The following is a 15,098-nucleotide window of genomic DNA, read 5'->3' on the forward strand; positions in this document are numbered from 1 at the left end:
GGTTACCCATCAGGATCTGATCAGTAACATTTAGCTGGAAGTGTTCAGGAAACCTATGAGGCTACAGGATTTATACTGCAGATTCACCAGGCATGTTTGCCAGAAAACATCTAAGGAGTGTTGCAACAATGTGTTGTACACAGATGAGACAGAGTTAGAGCTTGCTGGCAACAAACCCTGACATGTTTGGCAAAGAACAAGGATTGCCTTTGGCCAGCAGCACCTCGGACCATCTGTAATGCTTGGTGGTGGAAGCATTATGGTTTTGGGCTGCTGTTGTGCCTCAGGGTCTGGCCAGCCTGCCATCACTGAGTCAACCCTGAATCCCACACGGAATCAGAAAGTAGTTGAGGGGAATGTTAAACTATCTGTCTAAAAGCTGAGGCTGAACCACAAGTGGACATAGAAATAACAAGACAATGACCTGAAACACTCAAGGAAAGCCACAAATGAATAGGTCAAGATGAAAAAATGAAGGGTTATGGAATTACAAAGTGAAGGCCTGCATATTTTGACAGCAGAAATTCTTACAAGAAGTCTTTTGTAGAAAAAATACATGAAAGAATGTTTTCGTTGCTTTTTCTAAACAACTTAAAATGGAAATGTATGTAAAATCAAATCAGCAGTCTTTTTTATAAGTCACTCAATTTATAATACAAAAAAAAATGTTTTTATAAAAAAATAACTAAATACATTTTAGGGTTGTTCATACCCTGACCTTGAGTCCTTCCCATGTTGAACCTTGAGAGGAAGAGGAAGATTTTTATGAAATCGAAAGCTCCCAAACATCCGGCGCTCTAGACAAATCCCTCAGGAAGAGCAGCGCTCCATCACAGCTGGCTGGGGGCTCACACGTGTCCTGTACAGTATGTCTGCTGTATGTGAAAGAATGATTGGCATGTGCGAGGTTCTCACATATAGATACGATTTTACAAAGTGAATCCCTAACATTCATAAAAATAAAAAAAACAAATAATCAAAAGAAAAGGGTTCAGTAGAATAGCCTTTACAGTTAATACAGATTGACATTTCCAGAAATAAATGGGAAAAATATGAAATACACAATTTCAGAGTCCTCGGATTCTGAACACAGATAGTGAAAGATATCATAAAGATGAGACAATACAGCTCTAACTTCTGTTCCCAATTATTCTACATTATGCAACTGGTTCCACGTATCTTGTTGGCAACCAAACAAATTTTGATCTGTCAAGTCAAATTATCACATTCTAAACTGTTTTACACAGGAGAGAAAAATAAGTAGAGGAATGGAAAACATGTGCATGTTTTTGCAGGGTCATCGGGTGTGAAACCAGAATCCACTTACGGGTATGTAAAAGTATGAACAAATTCCAAGCTGCAGTTTAGGCCTTATTTTCTATTGGTAAATAGATTGTTTGTATTGAATAAATAAAATCTAGAGAGAAATAGGAATATGATATGAGTAAAAGTAGGTACAAAATTGTTGAAATTTACTGAAATTCTGGCTATTGCACAATAGGTAACAGGGTTGCAAATAAAAAATGTGCAGATTGACAGGTTCTAGCTTGCTTGGGACCAAATGCTGGTTTATAGATGCTGATAAACCTATATGTCAATTAAATAAATTCAAGGTTGAATAGTTGAGCTGCATGCATGAATACAGTCCACAATACGCTTTTACAAAAAAAACTGTGAAAACCGTTTTTTGTTTGTTTTTCTAAATCGCCATGTTACCTTATTTGCTTATCAGGTTCAGACATAGTTTTGCAATAGATTAACTTATCTAATCATTTTCATTAATGCAATGGCACATCAAAGAATACTCTTTTCTTAGAAAGTGCTGTTCACATTTCCCTTTTGCCGAACTGAAAGACTGTGTCACGGGTGTCAAGGTTAGGCTGTTGCACTCATGAAAGCTCACATCACATTGCTAATTGTTTCAGACGTGGAGAGCCCTTGCTTGACAGAGCTGAAGATGAGCTGGCTGATAGAAATGCAAAGGAGCTCTGAACCCAGGCCACGAGGCCTCATGAGTGTGTTACTCAGCTCTCAGACCTGAAGACACTCTCAAGTATGTGAGGAGAATGCCTATTAGTATGCTGCAAACATGATTAACATATCCAAGCTGAGTTGAACACCCAAATTTTGTATAGTATTCAGTGTAGATTAGAAGCACAAAAACATCTAGGCCTATTTGCAGCTGTGTGCACTGACAGTTGGACTGAATGTTTATTGGAGATTATCTGTTTGTTGAGGATGGTCTGTTTTGGTTTGATTTAAAAACAAAAATGGTTTGCATCATTCTTAACAAAAATGGTGAAACAATAAAATGGTGAAACAAAAACAGTGTGAGTTTGTGAAAACTTGTCTCCCCCTATTGCACGACTAAGAGTAGCACATGTAATGCTTTGAGTAACGTTTAAAGATTAAAATGTGAAGTTTGTAAGACATTGTGTGTCAAAATATATTCTCTTAAATTAATCCAGTTTAATGTTCATTCACTACTATAAGTATGCATGGGTTTATCTACCTCAAAAGTGTACACAACAGTGGGCCTCCCTGACTGTGGAGCAGTCAGATCAGATAGTCTATCATTCATGCTTGACCAATAGCGAGAATTGGGGCGTGGCTTCTGTATCAGACTGAGCCAGAGGGTGTTTATCCAGTGTGGGAACCAGGCTAACATGGGGCGGAAATAAGATTTGGTTACAAGCTAAAATACTGTATGTAGACTTACAAAAATACACATAGGTAGAGAACGGAGTAAAACAATGGTAAATGCTTGAGGTGCTTTTACAAGATGGAGGAATTTGATCAATTGAAACATGGAAATTGCTGAGTTTCTTTTGGACAGGTAATCTGAGCTTAAGTTTATGCCACACGTTAGCTCTTTACTGTCTTTTTCCAAACATGTTAGCTCTTTATTATCAAGCCAGATATAAAATATTAAGATATTGTAAAGATAATATTCGCATATTAAGTGTAAATATAAGGGACATTTGTAAAGGTTGTTTGAAAATGTGCTTTATTTTTGTAGTTCCACTAGGTGACACTAGTAGCGCAGAAACTGCATACTTCACCTTTAAAGATGCTGAAAGGATTTTCTGTTTAATGTTTCCCCTGTTATCATAATAATACCAAATATCGATTGTTTTAGAGTTGAGTGATGCCAACTCAATAAAGTCAAATTAATTAATCAATAAGTCAATTAATTTTGGCATACATTTGTAAAATAAATGTAAAAATTTATTATATTATTTTAGTTGGATCTGCTGTTCATTCCAGAGCACACAGTTATAAGTAACCCAAAATACCTTCTTTCCATGTAAAGTTACTTGTGTACGTACAGTCTGACATTGTGATATCTTTGGTTGCATACTGTATGTAGTTGTTTTCAGTGTTTAGCAGTAAAAACAGGATGCAGTAGAAATCTATCTCTGCGAGTGGGCTGGGAGCAATATCCCTGTGGACAGAGTGGAGGAACTTTGTTCAGCCATGGCCAAGTCTTGAACTTCTCTTCCTAGCATCGGTGAAGGACACACAAGGGCACTGTCCTGTATGTCTTGGCCAAATGTAGAACCCAACCCACTCGTGATGAGATGTCACAATGGTCCATTCATATTTATCACAGAGGTCTAGTTTGTTTTGATGCATTTCTGCACACTTCCTGTAGTAGGGATTATCACGGATGATAGTTTGTGGCCTCATGGCAATTGTTTGACTCTGTTGTTGTAAAGCCTACACAGCAGGGTTTTTATAACTTTTACGCAGTGTCTTCTAGCCTGGACATTTTATCACTTTCTTTATATTGTCATATTTACAATGTGATATTATTTCAATTGCTTTCAGTATAATATATATATATATATATATATATATATATATATATATATATATATATATATATATATATATATATATATATATATATATATATACACACAGGTGCATCTCAGAAATTTGAATATCATGAAAAAGTTACATTTCAAAAGTGTTTTTTTTTTTTTTTGATGATTACAGCTTACAGCCCATGAAAGAAAAAAATCCAGTATCTTTTAAAATATATCTTTTTCAAAATATTTTAATATTTACACTTGATTATCCCATTTATTATATTCTTTGAAACCACAATTAATGGGGAAAACTGCTGACTTGGCAATGGTCCAGAAAACAATCATTGACACCCTCCACAAACAGGTTAAGTCAAAGAAGGTCATTACTGAAAAGCCGTGGCTGTTCACAGAGTGCTGTATCTAAGCATAGTAAATACAAAGTTGACTGGAAGGAAAAAATTGGGTAGGAAAAGGTTCACAAGCAACAGGAATGATCGCAAGCTTAAGAATACTGTCAAGCAAAGCCCATTCAAACACTTTGGAGAGCTTCACAAGAAGTGGACTGAAGCTGGAGTCACCACACTCAGACATCTTCAGGAAAGTGCTACCAAGCCATTTCTGAAAGAAAAAAAAAAACAATTTCAGAAGCATCTTACCTGGGCTAAGGAAAAAAAAGAACTGGATTGTTGGTCAGTGGTCTAAAGACCTCTTTTCAGATAAAAGTAAATTTTGCATTTTATTTGGAAATCAAGGTCTGGAGGAAGACTGGGGAGGCACAGAATCCAAGCTGCTTGGAGTCCAGTGTGAAGTTTCTGAAGTCAGTGATGATTTGGGGTGCCATGACGTCTGCTGTTGTTGGTCCATTGTGTTTCTACAATCTACCAGGAGATTTTGGGGCACTTTATGCTTCCATCTGCTGACAAGCTTTATGGAGATGCTGATTTTCTTTTCCTCCAGGACTTTAGCACCTGCCCATAGTGCCAAAACTACTTCCAAGTGGTTTGCTGTCCATGATATTTCTGTGCTTGATTGGCCAGCCAACATGCCTGACCGGAAGCCCAAATGGAATCTATGGGATATTTTTAAGTGAAAGACAAGAAATAGATGATCCAACAATACAGACGAGCTGAAGGCTCAATATTGCCTCAGGAGTGCCACAGACTGATCACTTCCATGCCACAACTCACTGATGCTGGAGTTTGTGCTAAAGGAACCCCAACCAAGTATTGAGTGCATAAATGAAAATGCTTTAAAGAACTTGAACTTTCTGTTTTGCAAATCCTTTATTTATTTATTTATTTTTTATTGATCTTAGGAAATATTTTTTTTTATTCTAATATTTTGAGATACTGGATTTTTGACTTTCATGAGCTGTAAGCTCTAATCAATAAAATAAAAAAAATAAAAACTTTTTATATATTTTACTTTACATGTAATATATCTAGAATATATGAAAGTTTCGCGCACAAACACATATAGATTATTTATTTTGTTTTGTCCGTCCCTGTATGGTACTGTATGGTTCAAGTTCCCCCCGTCAATGCAAGCCTTTGTGAATTTTTCGTTCACAAGCCAAAAATGGTCTGATCGCTTAGAAAAGTAAGACTTCTGTTTACATGTCATATTTGATCTTTTTAAAACTATATAACTGTACCAGGCACAGCCTTACCCATCACTTCTTTGCATGTCAGTTTGAGTGAAAATCTGTTTAAGAAAATGTCGTCTTCCTTCTACAGCCAACCAAAACACTGTTGATGCACCAAAGCCCTTCTTCCACGAAATGTCAAAGAGGAATTTCTACTAGAAGTGCCATTTTATTGCTGCGCTCACACAGAGATGTAATGCGCTGAAAGAATGACCTTTGACCTTTGAGGTGAGGGCATGTGCGGAGGATGGAACGAAGATGATCGCAAAAGTCCCATGTGTTTGGGCAAAGTTCAACATGTGATTTTTCATTTGGCAGATTTACAGCTTGAGAAAACTGATGAGGTGATGAACGTATGAGGCACAGATCAAGAAAAATATTACAAATATGTTTCGTTGAGAAGAAAAAACAATCTCATGGGTGTGGTGGAAAGAATTATGAGCCATTGCTGCTGTACTCTGAGTACTTTCAATGTAACAGGATGTAACCTCTAAAAGCCAATAACTAGACACATAGCTGTTGTAGTTGTTGACACAAAAACACATTTTGAAATTGAAAGTCATTTCTTTATCTACCATTCTTTATGTAAAGCAAATAATACATTTGGGTTGCTTTAGTGATCATCCTGTCAAAATACATTTTAAAAAGTCTTCTGGTGCTGTTCTTAGAGTTTGTTTAGATCTTTTTGAGATTCTTGTCTCATGAGGAATTTTCCCAAACTCAGCTGTGCTCTCCTGGGTCAGAGCCCCTGCCCCATATCAGGAGAGTTTCAAGACACTGATTTGTGTGTTTGGACATGGTTTGCTTTTAACTGTGAATACTTCTCTCAAAAAATGTTGATTGTTTTATAATTTACTCACCCTCATGACATTCTAAACAAACATGGCATTATTTTATTTGCAGAACACACACAAAGAGTAAATAATGAAAGAGTTTTCATTTTACCAGTTGTAAAATAATGTTTGTTTTGTCATTAAGTTTGTTTTGAAACACATTTGTTAAGAATTTTTTTTTTTTTTTTTTTTTTTGGCATGCATGGCCACACCGGACCTAATATGCATCACATGAAGAGACTAAGGATTATAGTGTGTGTTCCATGAAGACAGTGGTTACTGTAGTTTTTCTTCCCAATGTTACTAGTCAACCAATCCAAACAGCTATTCGTCTATGTTTTTTTCAGTGTGATAATCCAAGAAATTCAGTGCACATTTGGCCACTGATTCAGTCAACATTGGCATTCGTAGACAAAACACCTCTTATGGAGTTGTTTACCTTCTCCTCTCCTTTTGAATTCAAGCACAGTTGTCTTTGTTTGGCAATTTCTACCACTCTCATGAAACAAAATGGGGGTTTTTATTTGTATTGTTTTTTAACAAAACTTAATTTTTTTACTTATTTTGTGTTTGAAAATGAGGATGTTTCATAGAAACAAAACCACAACCACATCATTTGCCTGAGGTGATCAGAAAATGTGCCATATTACGGCATATTCTCACTTGTCAGTGGTGGTGTTTTTAATTAAAACTAATAGTATTCAAAGGTGTTTTCCATATTTTAGGTAAAGCTAAAATTTATTTAAAAAAAATGAAAAGTGTAAAAATCTAAAATAATTACAAAATCACTCAAATTTAAAATAAAATTAATACTAAAAATAAATATATAAAATATAAACTAAAAATATATAAAAAAAATATTAATAATGTAACAGTATAGTAAATAACACTACAATAATACTGTATGCCATTTTATGGGTGACTAGAGGTTTCCTTTCTTTTATATCAATCCAGTTGTTTGTCATAGTGATAATATCCATTTACATTTTTATCATCAACTATTATGCAACAATGTAAATGGTTTATTTAAAGTTTCGAGATATGGTTGACTTTTCTGGAATGCCATTTAAATTGAGTTGCCTTCTTTCAATGTATGATAAGGTTAGGTTCACAGGGTTTTGTTTAGAATGAGTCTGTTTCAAACAGCGGTGCAGGTTCTTGCTCAATTGATAACAATGATGAACAGCATCCAATTAATGAAGAATGACATTCCTAAGACAGCACAGGGTTTCTGACAACAGATATTACGTAAATAGATAAGGAAAGGGTTGAGGAAAGTCAAAAATACAGACAGTACTTTTTAGAAAGGTACATATTCCTGTTTTTCTAGGCCTTTTATCAGCTTCTTGTATCCTGTGTAAAGAGAAAAATAGCATGTGAGCATGACAGGATATGTAGGAGGTTTTTTTTTTTTAGACAGAGCTATTTCATCAAAAGTGATTGATTCAGTGGCTATGTTTATGTTTGACACAGAGGACAGAGCACAGAGCTCATAACCAGAGATTTGAGGAAGGCAAATGATTTCACACGCAATAGTGCTGCTTAGTGGCTCGTCCCTTGAACTGCCTCGTACATGGCTCCATGATTGAAGCCAGCGAAGCTACTTATTTTATTGCTACAAGATATCCTGACATCTGGTTTTGATGTTACAGGCTGCTCATTTGTGAGTAAGATCAAAAGGTTCATGGTTTATTTTTTTACAAGGTCTTTAGACAAGTAGTATCAGAAAAATGTAAAATATTCTGGTGGCACACAGTACACCAGCTCTCCAAAGATCAAAGCTAATAGTGCGTCCAAAAAGAGACGGCAAAGTTTTGAGCTTTAAGCTGCAGGACCAGGATGGAAAGCAGTTTCATTTGATTGATCATTATTTATAAAAACACGTATGTGAGAAATCTGATTATATTATGTTATATTATTAGGGCTGGTAATTTAACGCGTTAATTAGATTAATTATGGAGAAAAATAACGCGTTAAAATTATTAATGCATTTGACCCACTTTCCCCGTCCAAGACCTATGTGGATCATCTGCCATTTCATACAGTCAATTGATTACTAACGTGAGGCAGGGCAACAATTTACTGCATGATGGAGCCTAGAAAATGTCCCTAAAATCCAAGATATAGGGCAAAACGCCCGTTTGAGATTGTGTCTCATATTTACAATACATAGTTGTGAAATATCACACAAGCAGTAGGCTAAATGCAAGATCACACTAGTGCAAATGTGATACTCATCTTACACAACAGTTCATAAAGAATTTAATATTGTGTTATTTTAGACACAAATTATTGTCTGTTTACCTCAATTTTGCCAATCAGAAGATAAAGTAAAGGCAGAACAGTTCATCCCACAGCGGCATTTCATTTCTTAATCCACGTTTTGAACGAATTTGGTCAACCATTTGGCGCGTTGAACCATTGGCCTATGCGTTGGCTTTGAAGTGGCGCAGCACAGACCGATCGGTGTTTGACATCAAAGTGCCGCGAGAGCACAAGGAGTCATCTGCTCTCTAATGACGCTTTTCCACTACACAGTACCAGCTTGCCTCAACTGGATTCACCTTTGTTTGGTTTTCCAACTGTGTAAAACTTTTACCTGCTTCCAGATATTTTTTTTTCGTATCACCTACGGCGAGGTTCTGAGCGAGCTGAGGCGATACTAAAATGTGACGTGAAAACACGGCAGACTGCTGATTGGTCAGAGAGAATCGTCACTATTTACTGCATCATCATTGCACACGTCAGACAGAGTATCCTGAATCACCCCGCCATTTTTAAATAGTTTGGCCAGAGATTGCGTGATATACCCATTACTATTATGGCAAATCGGAAGTATACGCTGTGAACAAACAAAGAAGTATTTCATTCATACACTCGATTTCCTCCATTGTCCTGTGTATGTGTGTAGCGGGTGTGTGTCGCATAGAAGATTACATCACGGCAGTTTCCTGTGGCATCACAATGACGACCAGGTACTTTTGTGGAGGATTCCATCTGCAATGGAAAACGGAGCGAAAATGCGAGCAAGATCGAGTCGAGTTGAGCTGTTACTGGTAATGGAAAAGCGCCATAAGCTCTTGCGTTACTTTGATGTCACACACCAATCGGTCTGATGGAGATGACCTGCTTCAAGTCGAACAAGTCTAATGATTCAATGAACCATTCAAAAAGAAACCTTTACTTCACTCACATAATATGAATCAGCCATTTGAACCAAACGAATGAATAAATGACTCGAGGACTTAATCATTAAGACATTTACTACCACCTACTGGAAGTTTTAGTTTATTATTTAATTTTAGAGTATCATTTCATTAAAGAAATAATTTCATATTTTTATAGTAATAAAAATACAATTAAGAAAATATATTATTAAAGTTATAGTTCACCCAACCATACTCACATGGTCCAAAAGAGTTGGCTATATGTAATACATTTTACCACACAAAATATTTCTTGCTGAACTTACTTTTTGTAATGCCTGTTTGATGACTTTAAATTATCTTTTAGGAGTAATTTCTCCAAATTTGATGTGCGATTAATTCAGTTAATTAATCACCATCACCATGTAATTAATTAGATGAAAAATTGTAATCCCTTACCAGCCCTATGTATTATATTATATTATATTATATTATATTATATTATATTATATTATATTATATTATATTATATTATATTATATTATATTATATTATATTATATTATATTATATTATTTTATATTATATTATATTATATTATATGTCAAGTAAAAATGTATGTGTGTTTACACACACACACACACACACACACATATATATATTATAATATTCAATTTACTGAAAGTAATTTTTTAAGGTTAGCCATAGCATTAATGCATGTTATCACTTTTTACAGTGTGTAGATGAAATAATCATAACAATTATATTAGTAGCAGAAGTTATAAATATTATTATTTATCTGAATACATGTACATGTTTGTAATATACAAATTGTATTTATATAAAGATGAGAAATGATTGGCATTTTAGTACCCAGTTAACGTGGGGTTGAAAGGGAAAAATATGATGTTCTCATCAACATGACCTCTCTCTGTGGTTCTATCTGGAGCTGTGTGGTTTCATATCTTACTTTTGCAAAAACCCACTCCTCTCTGTGCATGAGTCAAAGACAGCTGAAGCCTCAACTTCATAATCATATATATTCATCTATTTATCTATTGATATATCTGTCTACATAAATAGATTTAGAGTTTAAATACTACAGAAAATCCAGCTTGGCCCATTTAGAAACTGGTAACTATTTGCTATACAGAAATATATGAAATATTTGTATTTTGTTTTGGCTTTGGTGTGTTGATATTTTATAATATATTTAGAGTCCTTTTCTTCAGAGATTTGATTATAAAAAATAATTTAAAGGCATAGTTCATCCAAAAATAAAACTGCCATCATTTACTCACCCTCATGTCCTTCCTAAACTGTATGACTTTCTGTAAAACATTAAAGAAGATTTTTTAAAGATATTTTGAAGAGAAAAAAAAAAACTATTTTTGTCCATACACTAAAATCAATATGAACATAAAGGTGATTCAATTATTATTATTATTATTATTATTATTATTATTTTGAAGAATTACAAAAAGAAGCATGTACCTTTGAGTAAACACTGGCTTTGCAGGAAGTCAAGAGTACAAATGAAAACCAAAGTTTATGCCGTAAGCATCAAGAACAACACTAAGAACAGGATGTAACGATTCTAAATATAATGCTGACACAAAACAAGTTTCATTAATCATATCACTAAATATGAGTAACAAAATGGTGTGTATGTTGTTGTGGTGGCAGTCATGTTTAAAACACACTAATTATATAAAGTAAGATCTTAAGATCTTAGATTTGACACTGAGAAATGATTGTTATAGAGGCAAGTTTGAGCCTAAGAATGGAAGTACTGATGTTGAAATATCTGACTTCATAGTCATGTGTGTTTTAAACAGGTCTACTTAAAAAACAAGTGCAGTGGTGTCCGAGGAGGTGCTGTAATGGTCAGACACTCCAGTGGATACAGAGGAACAATGACCTGACACGTGCAGCCCAAAATAGAGTAAGTGGAAAAACAAAAGGTAGGAAAGGAACAATTTAATAACTAAGGAATTTTCTGAAAAGAAAGATCATAAATGTTACTCAGTAAGTAGTTATTTTAATATGTCTGTGATTTAATATATTTTTAACATGATAATGAAACATGATAAGGCATTATTTATGTGGTATAAATTCAGTGTGTAATTGCTGATACTATCTGCATTCGGATCACACTGTGTGCAGATCTGTTAACCACAAAAAACACTTTCAGTTCAACCACTTTTCCTCCTTGAACGATAAGTAGAGCTTACCATTTCCTGCATTGAGCCCCAGACTCATTTTCCACCGTGCATTTGCAGAAAGGTACTTTTCTTGCATTGCATTACACTTGAGAGCTTTGAGCATGTTCTTGAGAAGATGCAACCTCAAAATGCTGATGTAAGACAGGTCATTTGTACATGGGGGTCCTTATGAGGGGCCATAATAAATGTAAATACGTTTTCTGTGGATTTTGGATGGAAAAGAAATGAGAAACAAAATATGGCAAACTCAAATTGACTACATTTTCCTGATAACCTGTGTCAGCGATTTAGAGAAGATTCACAGAATTGGGGAAGGGTACAACAGGAAGTACTACCTCTGCAGGCCACATTATGGTTTTCCCCCGTGCATGTGATGTCACTTGTTCCTTGTCGGACTGAACCCCTATAGGTCTGTAGAATGGAAAGTACAAGCTCACCCCTTTATAAAGCGGACTGCATCAGTGCGGTGATCATCTCCGAAGCTATCAGCCACCGATAAAGCGACGAGCACATCAAGATCTAATAAGCGACCAACTACAGACCCAAACATGAGATCCCACTGCATCTTCATCGCCTGTCTTGTGCTCTTCGCTTTCTGCTCACTGGCTCAGAGTGAATGTACGTCTTTTCTTTATCTCTTGAATTTTATTTTTAGACAAACGATAGACTATTAATAATTTAATGCATTAGTAATGCATTTCTACTAATTATTTCTTAAGTGTTTTCTTGATTTTTAAATGTATCCCATTCATATGTTGATATATATTAAGTGTTTTTTTTAAAAATGATTTTTTTTTTTTCCTGCAGTCAGCCAAGGTCCCAACAAGTGCTGCTTTTCATTTTCCAATGTAAGAATCCCATTAAAGCAGGTTGATAGTTATCATACTACACATCTTGAATGCCACAGGAGTGGTGTCATGTAAGTATTTTTTGTAATGTCTTAATTAAAATGAATTAAAGTGAATTAATTAAAGTGAATGAGTTATGTAAAATCATGAACCATCTTCTCTTTGAAATTTCAGTTTCATCACAAAAGCTCCAAAAGAGATCTGCGCAAACCCGTCAAATAAATGGGTTCAGAGACTGATGAACTTGGTGGATGCTCGAAACATGAAGGATATGGACAGTGAATAAGATGTGAACGGCTCTTCACTTTTCAAAGTATTGAATTAAACCATTTTCAAACTGATTTTAAGCTGCTTTTATTTAAAAGTAATAATATGTATATTTGTTAATCAATTAAGAAGGCTGTGTATTTTTTAAGGCTGTTTTTTTTTCTACTTTACTATATGCAAAATAAAGATTATGGAAAGACATCAATGTTGCTCTTTTTTGAAGGAAAAAATATATAAATAATAAAATGATACATTGAAATTTAAAGAACCAATTTTTAATAATCAACAATTGCACTAGAAACATGAATACCAATATTGCTTATAATAATAGCGCTAGTCCCTATTATAATATATATATATATATACATATATATATATATATATATATATATACATATATATATATATATATATACATATACATATATATATATATATATATACATATACATATATATATATATATATATATACATATATATATATATATATATATATATATATATATATATATATATATATATATATATATATATATATATATATATATATATATATATATATATACACACACATACATTCATATATGTGACCCTGGATCACAAAACCAGTCAGGTTTTTAAAATTGAGATTTATACATAATATGAAAGCTTTCCATTAATGCATGGTTTATTAGGATCGGACAATATTTGGCAGAGATACTATTTGAAAATCTGGAATCTGAGGGTGCAAAAAAATCTAAATACTGAGAAAGTTGCCTTTGAAGTTGTCCAAATAAATTCTTAGTAAAGCATATTACTAATAAAAAATTAAGGTTTGATATATTTATGTAGGAATTTTACAAAATATCTTCATGATGTTTACTTAATATCCTAATGATTTTTGGCTTAAAAGATCGGATGGACTTTCGTAAGAGAGCACTGTGTCACGATAAAAAAAAATATATTTTTTTATGTAAGCAATACTGATAATGCTTAGTGCGTTCGTGAATAGAGAAATTATTCCATAGCATGGAAATGAAACTTTATATGTTCTGTATGAAAAGACAAATAGATATGGGGGTGAGACATGGGTTATTTCAACTGTAATATTAAGGTTATTATTACCTTCTATTTAACTCCTACATGAGGCAATGCCACTGTCAGACTGTGCAACCAAAAATATAAAAAATTAAAATCAATTAAAGCCTATTACTGAGCTTTTCTGTGGGAGCTTTCCATTAAGCTGTCCTGTAATTATTATAAAACTATTTAAAATAAATATTGATGCAACTTTCAAACTATTTTAATATATTATATTTTATTTTATCATATTATATTATATTATATTATATTATATTATATTATATTATATTATATTATATTATATTATATTATATTATATTATATTATATTGAGATTTATATTATAGACAAATACGTGTGTTTGCACATGCAGAGAGTGATTGTGTGTGATGGAGATAGTTTACTTCTTCGTGTAGATTAAATAATATGAAAAAAACTTTGCATCAGACAAACCAAAGTTTCTTTTGATCCACTGATCATCTCTACTTCATGAGTACGATGAGGCTGACGCCAGCATTCGTGTGGTTGGTTGTTACCACTGTGTGAATCTGTGGCTGACATTTTTTCCCATTTATATTCAGACTTTTGACATTGTTACCCCAACATACACTATTACTGATTATAATATTATAAATTCTGTTACTGTTCTTTGTATCAATGTAAACTTACTTATTTAAATATATTTCCATAATAATCTCTTACTCCACACTTGTTCTTTACATTTTTCTTTCTTTTTTCATATTGTTATGGGTTTTTTCTGTATAGAGGCATGTCATACTTCTGTCTTTTTCCTCGTGTCTTTTTCTTTTGTCTCAGCTTTTATTTATCAGCCTTTTTTACAAACATTTTAGAATCATCTTTCCTGTTTACAGTTTTTATTTTGTATCTTTCTTTATACAGTTCTTTGCATTGTTTTCAGTTCACACATGCTGAACAATCACATTTTCTTTTCATTTTTAATTTTAGTAACTCTTTATCTCTCAATTTATTTTTTACGTGTAACCTTTTCTGTATTAGATGATGATTTTGCTGTTCTCGCTTGATGCAGGTGATGAACTGCAAATATTTTTCATTTTCAGCTCACAATGAGTCATCTTTCCTTTAATTACACAGATGGACCCATCTTCTTTCATCATTACGTTGTGCCACTCATTCACTTCTCTCCTTCTCTTAGATCCTGGCATTAAAATATGTTCAGATATTTGGTTCTACTGAGTGGTGCTGATATGAATATTCATGAAATCACAAATTGTGGGT

General features: G+C 33.7%; 1 protein-coding gene across 1 annotated transcript; it reads left to right on the forward strand.

Annotated features, from left to right (window-relative positions):
- Positions 1-12,117: 12,117 nt before the first annotated feature.
- Positions 12,118-12,979, forward strand: LOC113037785 (C-C motif chemokine 4 homolog). Its single transcript, XM_026195133.1, has 3 exons — positions 12,118-12,281; positions 12,471-12,582; positions 12,686-12,979. The coding sequence occupies exons 1-3, from the start codon at positions 12,212-12,214 to the stop codon at positions 12,795-12,797; spliced, it is 294 nt and encodes a 97-aa protein (XP_026050918.1). The 5' UTR covers positions 12,118-12,211; the 3' UTR covers positions 12,798-12,979.
- Positions 12,980-15,098: the final 2,119 nt, after the last annotated feature.

Source organism: Carassius auratus, chromosome 20 (genome assembly GCF_003368295.1).
Source record: "Carassius auratus strain Wakin chromosome 20, ASM336829v1, whole genome shotgun sequence".
Classification (NCBI taxonomy): domain Eukaryota; kingdom Metazoa; phylum Chordata; class Actinopteri; order Cypriniformes; family Cyprinidae; genus Carassius; species Carassius auratus.

What these genes read in the sequence shown, in the direction of transcription:
- LOC113037785 (XM_026195133.1), top strand. Translation starts at nt 12,212, where the DNA reads ATGAGATCCCACTGCATCTTCATCGCCTGTCTTGTGCTCTTCGCTTTC. An exon ending in CTCACTGGCTCAGAGTGAAT is followed by an intron (nt 12,282 to 12,470) that starts GTACGTCTTTTC and finishes TTTTTCCTGCAG; the next exon opens with TCAGCCAAGGTCCCAACAAG. An exon ending in TGCCACAGGAGTGGTGTCAT is followed by an intron (nt 12,583 to 12,685) that starts GTAAGTATTTTT and finishes TTGAAATTTCAG; the next exon opens with TTTCATCACAAAAGCTCCAA.